At 53.1% G+C, this 17,616-nt stretch overlaps 1 protein-coding gene across 13 annotated transcripts in view; it reads right to left on the bottom strand.

The window, feature by feature from the left end:
• Nucleotides 1–17,616, bottom strand: part of IQSEC1 (IQ motif and Sec7 domain ArfGEF 1) — a 381,158-nt gene that overhangs the window by 67,052 nt on the left and 296,490 nt on the right. The window contains exon 1 of one of the 13 annotated variants that reach the window (XM_036911506.2): nt 2,873–3,193. The exons of 11 other annotated variants lie outside the window; for them this stretch is intronic. In XM_036911506.2, the coding sequence (XP_036767401.1) occupies nt 2,873–2,937 (65 nt within the window). In that variant the 5' untranslated portion in view covers nt 2,938–3,193. Of the gene's footprint in view, nt 1–2,872; nt 3,194–17,616 lie in introns of those variants that run through there. One more of the 13 variants, XM_036911513.2, reaches the window with a different exon arrangement.

Raw genomic sequence — 17,616 nt, forward strand, 5'->3', positions numbered from 1 at the left:
AGATCTGGGTCTGGCCAGCCTGCAAGGGCTTTTAGACACCCACGTTCTGAGGCACCTCTGTGAAGCATTATCATGCCCTTTCACAGAGGGGGAAACCGAGGCTCACAGGGGCATGGTAACTTGCATAAACTCACAAACCTAAGCTGGGATTTGAACAGTCTGTTTGCCTCCTTGAGCTCTTCTTTCCTGATGTCCAGAACTGCCCTGGACTCACAGATGCTCCTGGCTAACCATGATCCCACATTCCCCAAAGTCCAGCCAGATAACACCCGCACAGATGTACATGCACACACGCTCAGATATACTGAGCTCCTGTAGCTCGGGGAGCCCTGTCCAGTTCCTTCCAGAAACACCTATTTGCCCAGTCATCACACTGTTTGACCATGCAGCTGTCAGGCCTGTCCATGTTTCTGAACCAAAGCTGTGTAAATATTAGCACAACTAGTTCATAGTCCAACTTCCTTGAGCAAAAGCTTGAAAATCCTGGCGATGCTGGCAGGGGTTCCCCATAGGACCCTAATCAGAACATCTGGGTTCTGCTCTAGGCTCCTTGAAATATTCTGGTCCAGTCACTGGATTCCCTACCTTAATGTGCTCATTCAGAAAGAGAGCATGGGGGGAGACCCTGGCTTCTTTGAGGCTCAAACAGCAAAGCATCAAGGTGCTGTTAGCAAGAAGCCTGTGCTTGCAAGGTGGCATGGCTGTGTCAGGAGGGGTTGTCTTGGATCTGTTACAAACTGGGGTGACTCCTGATGTCTCTGAATCCTTGCTGGATTTAGTGAGGATGGGATGGCCAGCTGGAAGGACTCCAGGAGGAGGGTAGGCAAGCTGGTCAGCTCAAGGGGCGTCAGGGTAAGCCTCCACAGGCCACATACTGGGCTGACTCTCTTCAGCTCTCCTTCAGGCTGCCTTCAGAACCACACACCAGGCCCTCCGGAGCAGATGTGACCCACCTGCTCTGCGCAGGGCTTCTCAATCCCCAGGACAGCTGGCCCATCCTCTGAGGCTGGGTGAGTGCTGTTCATCATCAACCCTGGCCACAGGAGGACCCATGCAGGCTTCCCTGCAGCTGGAAGATTTAGACTGGATACACAGAGGGACTTCCACTGAAAAGGGGTGCAGGACCAAGAAATATGCAGAATAGGTGGCCATGGACATTCCACCTAGAAGGGTTATATTGGAGCATTCCTAATGCAGGGGCTGAGAAACACCTCAGTCCTCTCAGCTAGGGCTGGGGGGAGGAGGTGCAGCCAGTGGGCCCCAGGAGGACAGACTCTGAGTTTTGCTCACTACTAAGCCCCCAGCACCCAGAGTTGGGACTGTTCACAGCAGGCACCCAATAAACCACAGGGCCTTGGTGCTGATGAGACTTAATACTCAACTTCAGTTTGCATTCCTGCAACATGGGGAGGTGGGGTACCACGATGACAAGAATGCGGACGCAATACCAGCGGGGACAGCTGGATGAGGCTGCGGCACGTGTGTGATAGGAATATCGTGACCCTTTTCACGGACTGCTGTCACTGATTCCAGACAGCTGGCCCTGCAGCTGCAGCTTGCCCAGCCTCCCTTCCAGACGCAAGAAGCAACGGGTCCCTGGAAACCGCATCCACACAACCCCACATGTAGCCTCAGGACCAGAGGCCTGGACCCCCAGGGTGAGGAAGGGGCAGAGGGGAACATAGGCGTCCTCTCAGTCCAACATGCTGCAGAATTTTTTAACTCTAAGATCAAACAGCTGCAGGTGGGCTTCCCCTCAGGAGGCCTGACACAAGCCAAGTCAGCTTGTCAACAAATCCCCTCCACTCCACAGCCCTGCTCTTCCAAGGGGCCTGCAGACAGCTCAGGGGGCAGCTGTGCTGGCGTGTGGAGCTAGGAAATCGATATTCCCAACACATACACACACTCTCTCTCTCCCCCTTTCTCCATAAATACAGGCCCTTGGATGCCCAGACAGTCGCCTACAGCACCCATAGCAGAAAAGGGTCTGTCTGTGGGACACAAGCTCATCCCCTGCCAGACTCCATCCCTGACCACACCAGGCACACATAAACACATACCCATAATCATCCCACCATCAGCCCCCTTACAGCCTTATGGAACAATCTCCGTGGGCTCCAGGCACCCCCACATTCCCAGGTGGCCACCTGTGCAGAGCCCCTGAACAGGTTTCTCGGCCTCGCACATGCTCACCTGGGGTCTCTCTGACAGAGCACAAACATAGCCCCAGACACAGGCCCAGAGCCTCACATAAACAGGCCTGCAGGAGGCCTCCCCTGGTAGCCTCGCCCAGCCCACAACCAGACACAAACACAGACGCCCGCTGGCTGCGCTCCCTCTCACAAACTCCCGTGCACTTGCTCTCCAGCCTTGCACAGGATACCAACTCCCAGCAGTTTCTCCCACATAAACTCAACCCCACACAAGCTCCCATCCCAACAGCCACTTGTGAGCATGTGCCCACATACTTACTCCCGTCCTGACAGCATCTCTCTTTCTCAGGCACAAACCCAGGTCTGTATCTGGTTCTCACACACGCACACACACTGTAGCCAGTCACAATGCCTCCCCCTCCCAAGAATGCAAACACAGGCACCCTTCCTAACAGTCTCACGCACTCGGGCACACCGGCTCCAGCTGCCTCTCTGGCACACACTTGCAAGTCCGGCAGTCTCTAACAAACCACAGACAACAGAACACGACTCCCGGCTCTCTCACAAACCCACAACATACTGCATGCAACTGTGCAGTGGCCCGGGTGCGGCGGGCACCCCTGCCCCGCCAGCCGATCTCCAAGCAGCCCTCCTCACCGCCGTCTCGCCGGAGCGCCCGCACCCTGCGCCCCAGCCTCGGCCCCACCAGGGGCCCTTACCCGCTGTCAAGCTCCAGCTCCAGCAGGGACTGGGTCCGCTCCGAGTTGCAGTGCAAGCACCACATGGCGGCCGCGGCGGGAGGTGACGCGGCCGGGCACCCGGGACCCAGGCCCAGCCGAGAGCTACCGACCCCCGTCAGCGGCGGCCGGATCCCGGGAGCGACACCCGACCACTCGGACACCGGACCGCCAGGCACGCGACCACCTCAGGGCGCCTGGCCCAGTGCCCGCCGGTTCCACCGCTCCCGGCCTCAAGTCCGAGTCCCAAGCCAGCCGAGCCTGACCCTCCTCCTCTTTCTCCTCGTCCGCCGCCGCCGCCACCCTCCTGGCGCAGCGCAAGGCCCGGCCGGAGGAATGTGGCCCCGGGAGGGGCGGGGCCGGAGGACGGGCTGAGCTCAGGGGGCGGGGCTACACGGAGCCGCGTGGAGAGGCGCAGGGGGCGGGGCCGCGCAGAGTCGCGTGGTCACGCGCAGGAGGGGGCGGGGCAGAAGGGGCGGGGCTGCACGCAGGGGGCGGGGCGATCAGCGCCGAGGCTGGACTAGCGCAGGGGCGGGCTTTTCAGGATATAGCATCCCTCGTCCCAGCAAACTAGGCTCTTTTCTGGGAGGGCTCGCACTCTCTCCAACACAGAGCCCTCCAATATCCTCATCTCCCTCCCCAACGTGTAAGCACAGAAAACGCAAAACCCAAACTCTAGCCTCTGCCGACAGCACCAACCTCTGCCAGTCCTGACTTGGCCTCATCTATAAAACCGGGCTTTGCTCTCCGGTAGAGTGCACTTCTGGAGCTCTCAAGTTCTGCCCCAGAGAAAGGAGTGGGTCCCATTATGAGGCACAGGAAACCTTTGGGGGACTTTTTGATTAGGATCTGATGGAAGCAGCTTCTCTCTCCCTAAGCCTACCCAACTCCCTGCCTTGCCCTCACTCAGAGGGAACTTTCAGACCCCTGCAACAGGCTTAAAATAATGCCAATTAGCATTTCAGGACTTTTTACTGGTATTTAGTCCTCAAGACAACATTATGATGTAAGTGGTTGTTACCAGCCCCATTTTCCAGAAGAGGAAACTGCAGCTCACCCTAACTGGGTTATCCCTAAGAGGCTTTCTCTTACTCTCCTCTTCCAGGCTGCCCAGCCCTCCCTACTATAACCAGTCATGGCTTGCTGGCCTCAATTTGCATATTTACTTGTTCATTATCTGTCCTTGGGCTTCACAAAGGCAGGCACCAGCCCCTGTGGAATTGCCTAAATGTAGCTGAGAGACATCAAGCAGATGCAGATACAATGAAAACCCCACCTGTCTTGGACCACCCCAACTACAAGACCATCTTCTGGAGGGCCAGGCAGCTGGCAGGTCGGCGGGAGGCAGGAAGCTGGAGGAAGCCACTAATACAGTGGCATCATCTTGTGCCCTTCTGAATCTTTCATTTATTGGGGAGGGTGCAAAGGGCCTGGTGAGGAGTGTTATTCCCAGATGGGGAAACTGGGGTGGGGTAGGAGACAGGGAAAGAAGAGGGCTGGGCTGGCCCAGCTTGCAGCACGTGAAAGGGCAGTCCAGTTTAGTGTACCAGGGTTCCCTGGCAAGAGGCTGAGCAGGAATCCAGTGCCCCTCACTGCCCATCTCCACATCCCTCCTCTTCCCCTTGCATGTTTTCTCTGCTACATTAAAAACAAAGACCCAGAATGAGAGAAAATATTGGCAAATCATCTATCTGATAAGGGTCTAGTACCCATATTACATAAAGAACTCTTGCAACTCAACAATAAACAGAACAATAACTCGATTTTAAAAATGGTCAAAGGATCTGAAAAGACATTTCTCCAGAGAAGATATACAAATGGCCAACAAACACATGCAAAGATGTTAAACATCGTTAGTCATTAGGCAGGCACACTTCAAAGCCACCTGAGGTAACACCTCATCCCCACTAGGATGGCTAGAATCAAGAAAATGAACAAAAACACCCACACACAAGGCTTCTGGAAGGAGACCACTGAACCACACTGCTCAGACTATGAGCACACTCTGAGTCTGGGTTGGGGAAAGTTGGAAGGCGATAGGGTTGAAATAGCCCAGTTTGGGGATATGTGTGGAAACCTCACACCCCGGCTTGAACTGCTCTCTAAAAATAGGTTGCCATAAATGGAGCCAAGCAAATCCCCCCAGCCCAGCTGCCGGAGCACTCCAGACGCCGGCTCCAACAACCTCACGACCTGGATTCTCCAAAAATTCCAGGCACTCCTCCAGGCCCAGGGCTTTGCCGCCTGCCAGGATGGTCTTGGCGACATAGTTCCAGCTGGGATTTAGAAGAAGGGGGTGGAATTTCCCTGTTAGTATTTGGAATACCAGAGGATGGAGTCCCTGGAAACCAAAGGCCTAGTAATTCTCCTGTTTTATCTTCCTGCAAAGCATGCCTCTTGCTTCTGCTCAGTTAACTGCCTTGCAGATTAATTTAGGGAGTTGTGAGGCAAGTGAAAAAGTTCCAACCTGGAGAGGCAGAGAAAGCCAATTTTTCTGCTGAAATGACTAGAATTCTGAAACGGCAGAATTCTTACGTGTTCCATTTGGGTAAATTGCCTAGCCTTTTGCATGTCAGTTTCCTCAATTGTGAAGTATGGCTCATCAGTCACCTCTACCCTGGCTAATTCATCTTGCCATTTAATTTAATTTAGCAAGCAATTATATTAGTGTTTCCTCTGTGGCTATCTTCTGACACCTCAGTGGAGAGACCCTGCTGTGACAAGTGTCCCCCTGCAGGATGTTACGGTAAGTCTGCAGTAAGGAGCCTATAACTCTGCCTTATGAGAGGATCCGAAGATGAAGGGACATTTGGACTGGGCCTTAAGGGATAAGTAGGAGCCCGTATACAGGGTTGTAGGCTGCAAGCAAGACATGAAAATGTTTAGCTCCATTGTATCATCCTGAGTTTCCATCCTGAGCTGCTTGCCTTGGCCCATTCCGCATGCCACAAGCCAATTTTGTCCTTATCCTACTGGCTTCTGACAGCCTCCTGCCTTCCACAGCCTCTCTGCTCTCCTTCCCTAGACATGTGGCACCCACGCAAAGGCCAACCTCTGCAGTCCTTTAACCAGAGCTGTCAGGAGGAAGGCCAGCCCCTCCACACAGCCGACCTCAAGGCCTGGTAGTCTGATTCAAGTTCACCTTGCCAGCCCTCACCTCTCATTGTGCCCCCTCCACACATGCCACACCGCCAGCAACACTAAACTGTTTTTCGACTCCCCAAGCTCCCCACTGTGCCTGGCTGATGACTAGGAATTTGGGTTTCAGTTTTCGATGTCACTTCTCCCAGAAAGCTACCCCTGACCTGCCCTTAGTCCAAGTTAGGAGCTCCTCTTCCACACTCTCGGGTTTATCCCACGCCTGCCTGCCCTCTCATCACACCGAGGGGTACTGCCATTGCCAGGCAGAGCTGGGCCTGCATCCTTTTCTGCAGTATCCCCCCATCCTACCAGGATACCTGGCACACAGAGATAGCTCAGCAGCTGAATAAATAAAAAATTGACAAACTAAGGGCTAAGAGCCAAATCCAGCCCACTGCCTCCTTTTTAAAAATAAAGTTTTATTGGAACAGAGTCAGTCACACTCCTTCACTTACTATGCCTATGGATACTTTTGTGCTATAACAACAAAGTTCAGTCGCTGCAACAGAGACATATGGCTTATAAAACCTAAAATATTTATATTTAGCTCTCTACGGAAAAAGCTGGGCAACCCTGAAGCAAATGAAGCTCCCCTGAGGGAGTTTTACATTGGCACTAGCTGCCCTGTTCGGACGGGTCCCCAGTGCCCTGGCCTAGGCTCACCATGGACAAGACCTGGAAGAGCAGAATCCAGATGTCATGGGGGCAGACTGTGATGAAACCCACAGGGCCTGGCCAGGTGGCCTTCACACGAACAGCCCCATGATGGGACAATTCACCGTTAGGATTGGATCCTACAGAGCTGCCTGCCCATGTGCACAATGACTAAGGGGCAAAGATATTAGGTGTGTCTAGCAACAGAATACAGAGGAGGAAACGTGCCATGTCCCTCCATGGGGATTGGTTAAGTAAACGGCAGTGCCCCCATCAGTGGAGTCCTGTATTAAGAAGGTGGCACAGCATCATACACACTTAAAGGAGAAGCTCTGAGACTTGAACTGTGATAAAAAGCCCAGAAGATTGTGAAATGCATTTACAATAAAAAATATATATAGAACACTAGTGTGCCTGCATAGGCTAAACAATCATAGACCATTTCTTAAAGGAAGCCTGAGAAAATAGGTACCGGGGGTTACCTCTGGGAAAGAATCTGGGGGTTCCAGAGATTCCTGGAGATGGGTCTCTATTCTCTAAGCTTGAGGTCTCGTCAGTACAAGGAATCAAAGGTGGAAGGAGGGCTTTTCACTCTTTGCCCTGTCATAGTTTTCAAAATTTTGACAAGTATTTATTACCTTTGATAAAAAGCCAGTGCAATAAGAAGTCAATAAAGGACATGGCAAGTCAGGGGACTGGGACCTTCCAACTTTTTCTTGGGGACTCTGAAGCTCACCAGAGCCTCTCCACTAAGACCCCAAATTCTCGACTGTACTTAAGCTGCCTCCCAGGCCACTCCAGGTGTCCCATCTTTCAAGCAGCAGCCATGTGTCTGACTGACAGCTATAATCAACTGGAGTTGCAAGTTGGAGCCCATTGGTGCCTTGCTCTCAGTACTCTTCTGAACATTGGAGGGACCATCCCTACACCACAGCCAGAATGCTAGGTCCAAGAGGAAGCTCTGTCATCTCTTCAGCCCAACCCCTGATTTTACAGATGGGGAAACAGGCCCAGAGAGATGAAGGGATGTGCCCTGGGGCAAATGGCCAGGTCCTGGAAGCAATGATACTGGCCCAGACATCTTGCCTCCCAGGCCACAGTACCCCACCACCAGGATGGCACATAGGGACTCAGGCAGTCCAGCATACAGCCAGGCACATATCCAGATGGAATAGATTTTATTCGTGTGAGTGTTGGATGCCATGAAAAAACAGAAACAGCTGTGCAAAACATAGAATTCTGTAGAGTGATATCTCAGCAAATCCAGTCAGTGCCTTAGAAATCTTCCAGATAAATAAAGCTGTTCTTATTAAGTGCCAAGTTACTTTTAACATTTCCATCACTTTCCATAGAAACAACCTGCAAATCACAGAGTTCTCTAATCTTACTAAACAAAGTAGGTGAAATCACCTTAGGATAACGAGTGTGGGAGACTGGGGGTCACCCTGAGCTGGTGTAGGGTTATTTACCCCGAATGAGGGAGGCTGTATGGCCATTCCCTGCCTCAGACACTGTCTTGGTTATTACCCAGCCCCTGACCTACTTTTCAGCCTCATTCTCAGCTACCATCCCTACGATACAGCTCTTTCCAGAATGCACCATGTACTTTTCCACCCCAGTGCCTTTCTTTATGCTGTTCTCACTTTCTGGGTTGTCCTCTTCATCTGCTTGGCAAACTCCTACTCAACCTTCAACACCCAGCCCAAATGTCACCTTGTCTTTGAAGCCTTCTTTAGTGCCCCCATCTGCCAGGCAGAGAGAGGACCCCTCACCTTGACCATGAGCTCTTCAAGGGCAGGGAAAATGGCTCTCCATGCCTTCTCCTGATGGTGGGCTCAGACACTGTCACTGCTCCATGTAACTGGCCACCAGGGGAATTGAGTCCCAAGCACAAACAACTCAGTGATACTTGGTTGCCCAAGACTGGGACTATGGCAGTGAGATGAATGTGGCCTTAATGGTAGCACATCCTAGAGGTTTAGAGCTGGAAGGAGATGTTGGGACCTGGTGCTGCCCGCCCACTGTTCGGATGAGGAACCTGAGGCCTAGAGAGGGGGAGCACTTCCCCAAGTCCTTTTGGGGAGCAGCCAAGAACTGGTCACCTGACCCCCTTACCATCGCTCCTCTCCCACTGCTCTGACAAAGGAAGCCACAGAGTCAGGGACTACTGTGGTCTGAGGCTGTTTTCCTGCAGTCTTTGAATGCACGATAAAAATGAGATGCAGTTGGTATTATGCCAACAGTTGACAAAAGGGATTAACACAGTCTGTGAGGGCCTGGGAAAGATCCTCAGGGCAGGGCTGCAATAACAGACCTGATAGTCAGGACACAGTGTCAGGTGCAAGGAGAAATGAAACCCCATACTGGTATAGAGTGGTTCAGTGGGGTCTCTGAAAAACCTAGCCTGTGACAGGTGCTCAGGGACCATGTGATCCAAAAAGCCAGGAATGAGCACCTCCTCCAGGGAGCCCTCCTGGCCTGGATCCTCAGAGCACTCCATGTTTCTAAGTCCTCCATGAGCTGGACTTTTTGTCCTGGACTCCAGGGGGCAGAGCCTGAGGGGAACAGAGTGGTGGCTTTTAAGTACAGCTACTTGAGTCATGGGTCTCTATTCGAGTAGATGGGAAATGGCCATTTGCCAGTCTTCTCGCAGGATTCAAGGGGTTTGGCAACAGCAGAAAGGGATTTAGAAGCAAAAAGCTGAACTGCTGACTTCATTAGTGAAGGGCTGTATCCTAATGTCTCTGCATCCTGCCCCAAACCACTGTCATCACACTTCCCACCAGGTGGCCTGCCAGCCCCAGGACATGAGAAGTGCCCCCCAACTTGAGCCCCTCATACTCCTCTCCCCCCCTTCCAGCTGGCGGCACAAGGAAGCTAGTGCAGACCCTCAGGGAGGCCAGGGCAGGAGCTGCTTATGCTGCTGTGAGTGGGTGCAGGCCTCCCTCAGGGACAAGCTCAGGAGAGTGGACCCAGGCTGTTCTGAGCCTCTGCTCTGTGCCCAGTCTCTGGGATGGCAGAGCCCAAGCCACCCCTATCCCCACCCCAGATGGGAGGGGCTGCCCTGAGGCCAGCGGGCTGGACATGCATCCCAGCTCACCACACCCCTGGGGCCTCAGTATGTTCACCTGGAGAGGGGTGGTGGCAGGCAGCAGCACTTCCCGGTGGGAGCGGGGTGAGGCTCGGCAAGGACACCCCAAAGTGTCTAGCCAGGGCGAGGCACCCAGAGGGCCTTCAGAACCTAGCAGTCCCTCCCCCTGCTCCATGTGGTCCCTGCACCTTGCACAGAGGAGCCAACCAGTGTTGAATAGAGAAGCATCCTTTCCAGCCAAACGCTGCGTCCCAGAGTGGCAATGCTCACAGCTTAGGCGCTCACTGGAATCGAGCCTAGCCCCCACCACATCTGGTGATCTTGCCGCCTAGGTGAATGGATTGATCTTGCTGAACCCCCTTTGCCACCTCCCTGCCTCTCCTTAAGCTTGGGGGCTGTTACCTGTCTCAGTGCTCATGGCCACACCTCAGGGGGCACATACAGGGGTCAGACACTTTACAGAAGTGATTGCATTTAATCCTCAACAACCCTCTATTTTACAGATAAACTGAGGCTCAGAGAATTGAGTAACTTGCCTAAAGCCACACAGCTAGTGCTTGCACAATGAGGATTCAAGCCCACTCCACCTGGCCCCCAAACCAGGAGACTAGACCTGCCCCTTCTTCCCCCCACACAAGGTGCTTACTGAGTGCAGGCTCTGAGACCCCTGGCTCTGTCCCTTGACTGGCAGCGTGGCCTTGGACATCACCTTTCTCAGCCTCAGTTTCCTCCTCTGTAAAATGGGCGTGAATAACAAGGCATCTGTTTGCGGTTTGTTGTAAAGACTTACGTGAGACTTCAAGTCCCGGGCCCTCAGCACACTGCTGCCCACTGCCGCCCAGGCTCAGCCTGCTCACAAATCCTGACTCCCTCTGCTCCGGTCTCTTCCTGGGGAATGCCCCTCTTCCCCTCCGGGATGGCATGCAGCTAGGGAGAGTGACAGCCAGCCTCGGGAAGGACCCGAGGCATCCACCGGTCAGCACAGAGGCCCAGTGGGGTCAAACTGGAGAGATGACCCTGGCCTTCTCCCCTTCTCTTCCCCAGCTGCCTGCATCTCTCTATTCTCCCTCAGCAAACCTATCCCAGGGTTGAGCCCACACTCAGGGGGCCCCTTGGTACAAGCCCCTCTGGGAGCTGGAACCAGGGAAGAATTCAGTTCTGTGGTGCCAAGACACCCCCAGGCCTGTGGTCTGGGAGGGCGACAGACTCCACATGTGAAGAGCTTTGAGACAGTGCACACATGGCCCGGTGGGTGGGTGGTCTGCTTGCTGTCACTTCCTCCGAGGGGCCTCCCCAGGTAAAGCACGCCCCTGTTCTCTGTGTCACATCTAATCCCCTTAAGCCCATCTCACAGCCTGTATTTCTCTTGCTCAGTCACTGGTCTACTTGTTCACTACCTGTGTCCTCCACCAGCATGAAGCTTCATGAGGAGAGGACTTTGTTTACCACTGTATCCCCGGTATCCAGATGGTGCCTAGTACACAGTAGGTGCTCAGCAAATGCCTGATGAATGAAGGAACTGTGTCGAACAGTTGGGGCAACACGTGAGCTGGGAAGGAATGTGGGCCTCCCCATTCCTCACCCTCACCCTTGTCTTATGCAATGGGAACAATGCCCCTCTTTCCACCATAGGTAGATTCTGGAAGCCAAACTGTCTTCTAAAAATACCAGTTCCCACCTCTGGTGTGCCCATTGCTTGAAGGAACCTGGCAGCTAATGATTTTATAAAAAAGAGGCATCCCTTTGGTAAAATGACTGACCATCCTTGGCATATTTAGGTTTCTTTCTTAGGAGCTTTGCTTTAACTGTATTAAAGGGGATGGGGAAATTAAGGGAACCAAGGGAAAAAAATATACAGAAAGCTGCAAGGGCTTGCTCTCTGGGACACCCCACCTGGCCGTCACTGCTCCAGATGCCGGGGCATTCCAGGGAGCTGTGAGGGAAGAAGTGGGGTTACTCTGTAGCAGTGTGTTCACGCCACAGAACAGCTACCCAGCAGTGCCAAGCCAAGGCCCCGGTGGCCCTCTGCTTTAATGAATAGGGAATGTTCATTTAAAACAAGAGCTGGGGATGCCTGTTTGTACTAAGTGGCTTCTAAAACAACCGCTTCTCTTAAGGGAGCATTCCCCTACTGCAGTCTTCTTTATAGTATTGATTTAGACAACAACACCTTTTATTTTTCCCCCAGTGGGAGAAAGACTCTAACCAGATTGACCCAATCCACTGATTCAGAATTAACGTGTGATGTCTGATTCATTATTTGAATCATCTAATTGCGAACATAAATCTCTAACCTGAACATGCTCCACAACTGCCCCCCAATACATAGTACCACCTACCATGTGTCAGGCGCTGGCTAGGTACCTCGAGGATGCAGACAAAGCAGACACGGGCCCTGCTCTCGGGAAGCTTGATGGGTAAGGGGACTGGGAGGCAGCTTGCAATTGTTGGTGCCAGCCCTGTTCCCATGAGTTCATGCAATCCTGACAGCAGCTCTGCAAGGTGGGTCTGTATCCCAGTTTATCACAGAGGTCCTGAAAGCCCACAGAGGGTAGGTAATTTGCCCAAAGACACACAACCTGCAAATGATGGAGCTGGGATTAGAACCCCAGGTATATTCTTTCCACTCCACCAGTGGGTCTCAGAGTGTGGTTCCAGGAATAGCACCAACAGGTAGGAGACGTTGGAAATGCAAACTCCCCCCCTCCAGGTGGTTCCAACACCTGCTGCAGTTTGAGAATGTCTGCACTAGGCGGGGCAGTGCCGTGGGCCATCAGTGCAGTGCAGAGAAAGTGAAAGCTCCTGTGGCCAGGATTCTCACCTGACCCTGCTTGGCTTGCTCACTGCACACGTGTGGGCAATATGCTATTACTGACTTCATATAAAGGGCTCTGCCCAGTGCTCTGGGCTGCAGGGCTGCAGGAGAGCAGAGGCTGGGTGGGGCAGTGCCTAGGAGAGACTGAGATGGCTGCAGGGGGGCAGAGGGGCCCAGAGGCAGGGACTGGATTGCTGCAGGCAGACTTGCCCTGAGGCAGATGGGATTCTAGCGCTTGACCTGCTACCATGGGAATAAAGCAGGGTATAAACCCTTTCACCCCAACAATGTTCCACTGTCATTTTCTAGCCTCACTGAATCAAGAATGAACTTCCCAGGGTTGAAACCCATTGGCAAGACAGCAGTAATGGGAGCCACTGGCACTGAGGCAGGACCCACTGCAAGCTGGTGGGGTGGCCATTCAGGGAAGACTTCCTGGAGGAGGTGACGCCTATACTGGGATTTGTGGAGTCAGTGGGAATTCACTGAGTGGCCCAGCAGGAGAAGGGCACAACAAGTACAGGGAATGGCATGGGAAAAGGCTTGGTGAGCTTGGTAAAATAGGATTGTAGTTCTACATATTCGTGCAGTGTGGAGTTGGGGGAAGACTAAGGTATGACGGATGCGGTCAGAGGATGGAGCCGGGGCTTCACCCTATGGGTATGTGTGCAGAGGGTAGAAGCCAGCAGAAGTGGACTGAATTTATCCCCAGTTAGTCCTCCCAAGGAGCACATAACCCCTGTACACCAGTTCCTTAATACTATTCTTTCTATCAGTTAATCTTTTCTATCTACTCTATCAATGAGAAAGCAGTCTCACTGAGCATAAATTGAATTTTCTCATAAAAACAAATCACTAGAACCCAAACATTGTTATAAAAGCCTGCTTGGATTCTATTAGCAGCAGAGGGCCTGTGCTGAAGACCTGCTCTTTGTTTAAAACAGAGATTGGCAAGTATAGAGAATCCACGTTCCAGAAGGCAGCCATAAAGCAGAGTGATGTTTTCTTATATGCTGACAGGGAATGAGACATAAGATAGATGGCTAGGTGAAAAGGCTAAGGTGAAAAATTCTGTACGTGGACAGGAAAGGAAGGGGAGGAGCTAGGCCACAGGGGTGCACATGCGCACACACACTGGTACGTGCTTAAACCATCTGTGGACAGCAGTTCCCTCCAGGGAGCCAGGCCAGGGCAGGGAGGGTGGCTCTCGTTCACTGTCCACCCTTCATATCATTAACTGTCAAACCATGTGACTATAAAACTTCCTATAAAATACTGAAATACAATTAAGCCTTTTTGAGTGATAAAGGTGTTGAAGACATGCTAGCACCGACCGATGCTTTGGTCTGGACGTGATCAAAGGGCTGAAAGAGCGTCAGGAGGGGAGTGACCTTCTCCTGGTTTTCGTGTGATGTGTTCCATGTCGTGCATGCTCAAGCTGTGGCTCACCTGGAATCGTTTCACACCCACACACGGCCAGGGCTTCACACATCCAGACACCCTGCTAGGTGGGTAGTAGGGATCTGAGAATATACTTTTTGCAGCAGGAAATAACACTTTCAAGCATATAATGACTTCACCACCACTTAAGGCTGGAGAGGGCTACCTGGTATCAGAAGGACCCCAGGGGGATGGGGTGGGGGATCAAGGCCCCCTTACTTTCCTCTTGGGAACAAGACTTGGCTGTGGCCCCACTGTATGCCCCTTGCATTGCAAAGAGTGAAGGACAGGCCCCCACTTGAGGCTGGTGTCTACAGCTTGACAAACGCTATCTTGTGGAATCACTCAAGTCCCATTATTAGTCCATAAGGAAACCAAAACAGAGGTTAACTGGCCCACCTTGAGGCCCTTCAGCTAGTCGCTGCACTGCTGGGATTCCAATCTGTGGGCCTAGTTGGGAAAAGGCTGAGCGCCTCTGAGCCCAGTGAGCCTTGGGTTGGTAAAAGAACCTGAACCCATGAAATCAGAAGAAATCTCACAGCCCAGACTGGGTCACCCCAGGCTCCTGGAGTGGACCCACAATGCACACTCTTTACACAACACAACTCACAATAGTTTTGGTCTCTCTTGCCATTTACACAAATGACTATACTTTATGTGTTAATAGCAAAGATATCAAGGTTTGGAAATCCCTGGAGTGTTGGAAACGCAATTTGTAATTACAAGCATACAACAGTTTGTTCAACACGTCAGCTATGTCTACAGTAATTATTACCCCAGTTAAGGGTAATCCACACTTAACACACCACCGTGCAAGAGGATGGGAAGCCAGGAGTCGGGGCCCTGGTTTTTATCCAGGCCGTGTTCCCTTCTAGGATGCTCCCCATTTCCACCCACAGTGGGCCTCACCTCACGGCAGGAACACCTGCGGGACCCCTCCCGGGGCTCAGGCCCCCAAGGAGGGACAAGCAGGCACTCCTTCCCTGGAGGCATTATCCCCTCAGGAGGGGCCCTGTACCAGGCTTGTGTCCCATTTTCCCCAGGGCTACTTCCCAGTAAATCCCATCTTGCTTTCATCAGACGGCTTGCTGTAGGCTGCGAGCAAACGAGGCTCTAGCTTCTGCCCCAATTCCCTTAGAGGCTACCTGGTGTTCCGTGGCAGGGACGGCCAACTGCGCCAGCAATGGCTGTAGCCGCCATTTATTTTCCAGGCCCCCATGGGGTCCACATAGGGTGTCTGCAACCCTCCCAACCCCAGGGCAGAGTCCACATCTTTATGGAAGGGATGGAGGCTCACTTGCTTAAGGTGCAAGACTGCCCACCAGAATGTGGGGAGTTTGGATTTGATACCAACGGGTGGCCCAAGCCAGGAGCATTCCTGGGGTGCAGCCTCTGGTTGGAAAGGGCGCTTCTCATTCAACACACATTGCTCCTCCTGTGCCAGGTATGGGGGTCCTGCTGGAGCAGGGGAAGGGACTCCAGGTTCTGACAGTCACTGGGTTCCTGGCCCTGGCTGTGCTCACATTCACTGGGTACTACAGTGTGCTTTACATTCGTAGCTTGCTGACACCCTGCCCAACCAGCACGCACAGACGTCAGTGTCTGCATTTCACTGGCCAACGCTGCAGAGCAGAGATGTGGACCCCAGTACTCCCCTGCAAAGGGTGGTTTCACCCAGCTGTCCCCATGTCGGCCTTGGTGGCAAATTTAGATCAGCTTAAAAAGACAGGATGGAGCCCTCCTCAGAGGGGATGAAAGACGGGGTAGTGGCAGCTGCAGGCTGGAGCCACTGACCAGCAGTCTGGGCGTTGCCATTTGGCTCAGGGGTTGAGTGAGGAGCAGGGGAAGCCTGCCCCGTTTTGGCCTGACCAGGCTGGTCTCCACCCCCACCTCTCACTGGGCTGGTCCTCACTGGTCCAGCCCATCAGCTGCCGCTGGGGGCTTGCGCCACCTGGCGCCCTGCTGGAGAACTGCAGCCTGGCCTTTCCAGTCCCAAAGCAGGTGACAGGACAGGGTGGTAACCTGCCCTGGGCACCTGCCCCAAGGGAGACTACTGAGCCAGCCCGTGGACACCCGCCTCCCCCAGCCTCCTTATTCAAGCTGCTTCTTCTGTTCTGACTGCACAACCTAAGACACCCTCGTCCCTGACCCTGTTTGTTATACAGAGGGAGGGCAGCTGGGTTGGGAAGCAGAGCCAGGACTTACACCCAATGTCACTGACTTTGCAATGTAACAAGAAATCACTGTCCTGCTAGAAACTCGGGCTCCTCATTGCTTAAGAAATTCCTTAACAAATTCCTTGCCACACCCACAGGCCCCCGTGGATTTGGCCTCTGCCTGTCTCTGCCCTCCTCATTCTACCCCAGCCTCATATCCAGCAAGCTGGCTCCTGCCCCTGGGCCTTTGCATAAACCGTTCCCTCTGCCTGGTACACACGTCTCTCCCTTTTCACTTACTTAACCCTGACTCAACTTCCTGCTTCACTTCCTTCAAGGAGGCATTGCTTGATCTCCTCGCAGGCCCCACTGAGCAGTTCCTACCTGCCCCTGCCCGCGGGGAGCACTGGCAGCTCTGTGACCTTGACAAGAAGGACCATATCTGCTGGACTCACCATTTATTTCCAGCGTGGAACATACTAACTAGGAAGGTGAGAAATATTTGTGGATCAAATGAATTATGTCTAGTCCAGGTGAGTCCCTGCCCCCAAATCCACATGCCTTCATAAATAAAGTGTTCACTTCTAAAGAGGCCAGGTAAGGGTCCTCCATACTCGAGTTCTGGGGGGCTATGAACAGATGGTAAAGTCGAGGGTCGGTGCAGAAGTGTCCTGACCAGGAGTAGACAAAGGGCACCTGGCTGTCTACAACTGAGATGTGGGTCCACATCTGCTTTAAGCGGAACCATTCTGTGGCCCTAAGGCCAGGCATGTGGCTCAGTTCCCTTGAGGATTCACCAGACCCAGGTCTCCTCAAGGTTTTTGCACAAAGCAGGGCATTTGGAGTTCCCCTTCCCCTGGGGTTATCCGCAGAGTTCTGGAGGGCAATTCAAGAAAACTGAGTACAGGAAGACCACGTAAGTGGAGAGGAGAACTCATACCAGGGTACCTCTCCTTTGCCAGTGAGCATGCTCAAGGCTGGTTCCACCACCAGCATGCAGGGCCCCTGCCTGTCTGTGAATTTGTGAAAGGCGCCCTCTCCTGGCAGATAGCCTCCCAGGTCTGCGGCTTGGCAAGACTGAGTTCTTTCTTTGCTCTTGTGCAGTGCACAACCTGAACACCTCTACTACACTGGAAGGAAGCGCCTGGAGCTCTGCCCCACTGGGTGACTGTGACCCTTGCTCCCTGCCACTCCCCTGAGAGCAACAGTGGATCCTGCTCTTCCTTCAAGGGGACAGGAAGCCCTTCTGGTGAGGCCTGTAGTCATGCATGCAGGGTACGTAGCTATATGTAGCCACCTGTTTGCCTTCCTTTTCAGACCCTGGAGAGATAAGCCCTGCCCTGCAGCCCTCTGGGAGATTTACATGGCAGAGATAAGACACAGACAGGACAAGGAATCACAAGGCCTACAGAGAAAATGTCAGAGGGAC

The sequence above is a fragment of the Manis pentadactyla genome, chromosome 1 (genome assembly GCF_030020395.1).
Source record: "Manis pentadactyla isolate mManPen7 chromosome 1, mManPen7.hap1, whole genome shotgun sequence".
In the NCBI taxonomy this organism is placed as follows: domain Eukaryota; kingdom Metazoa; phylum Chordata; class Mammalia; order Pholidota; family Manidae; genus Manis; species Manis pentadactyla.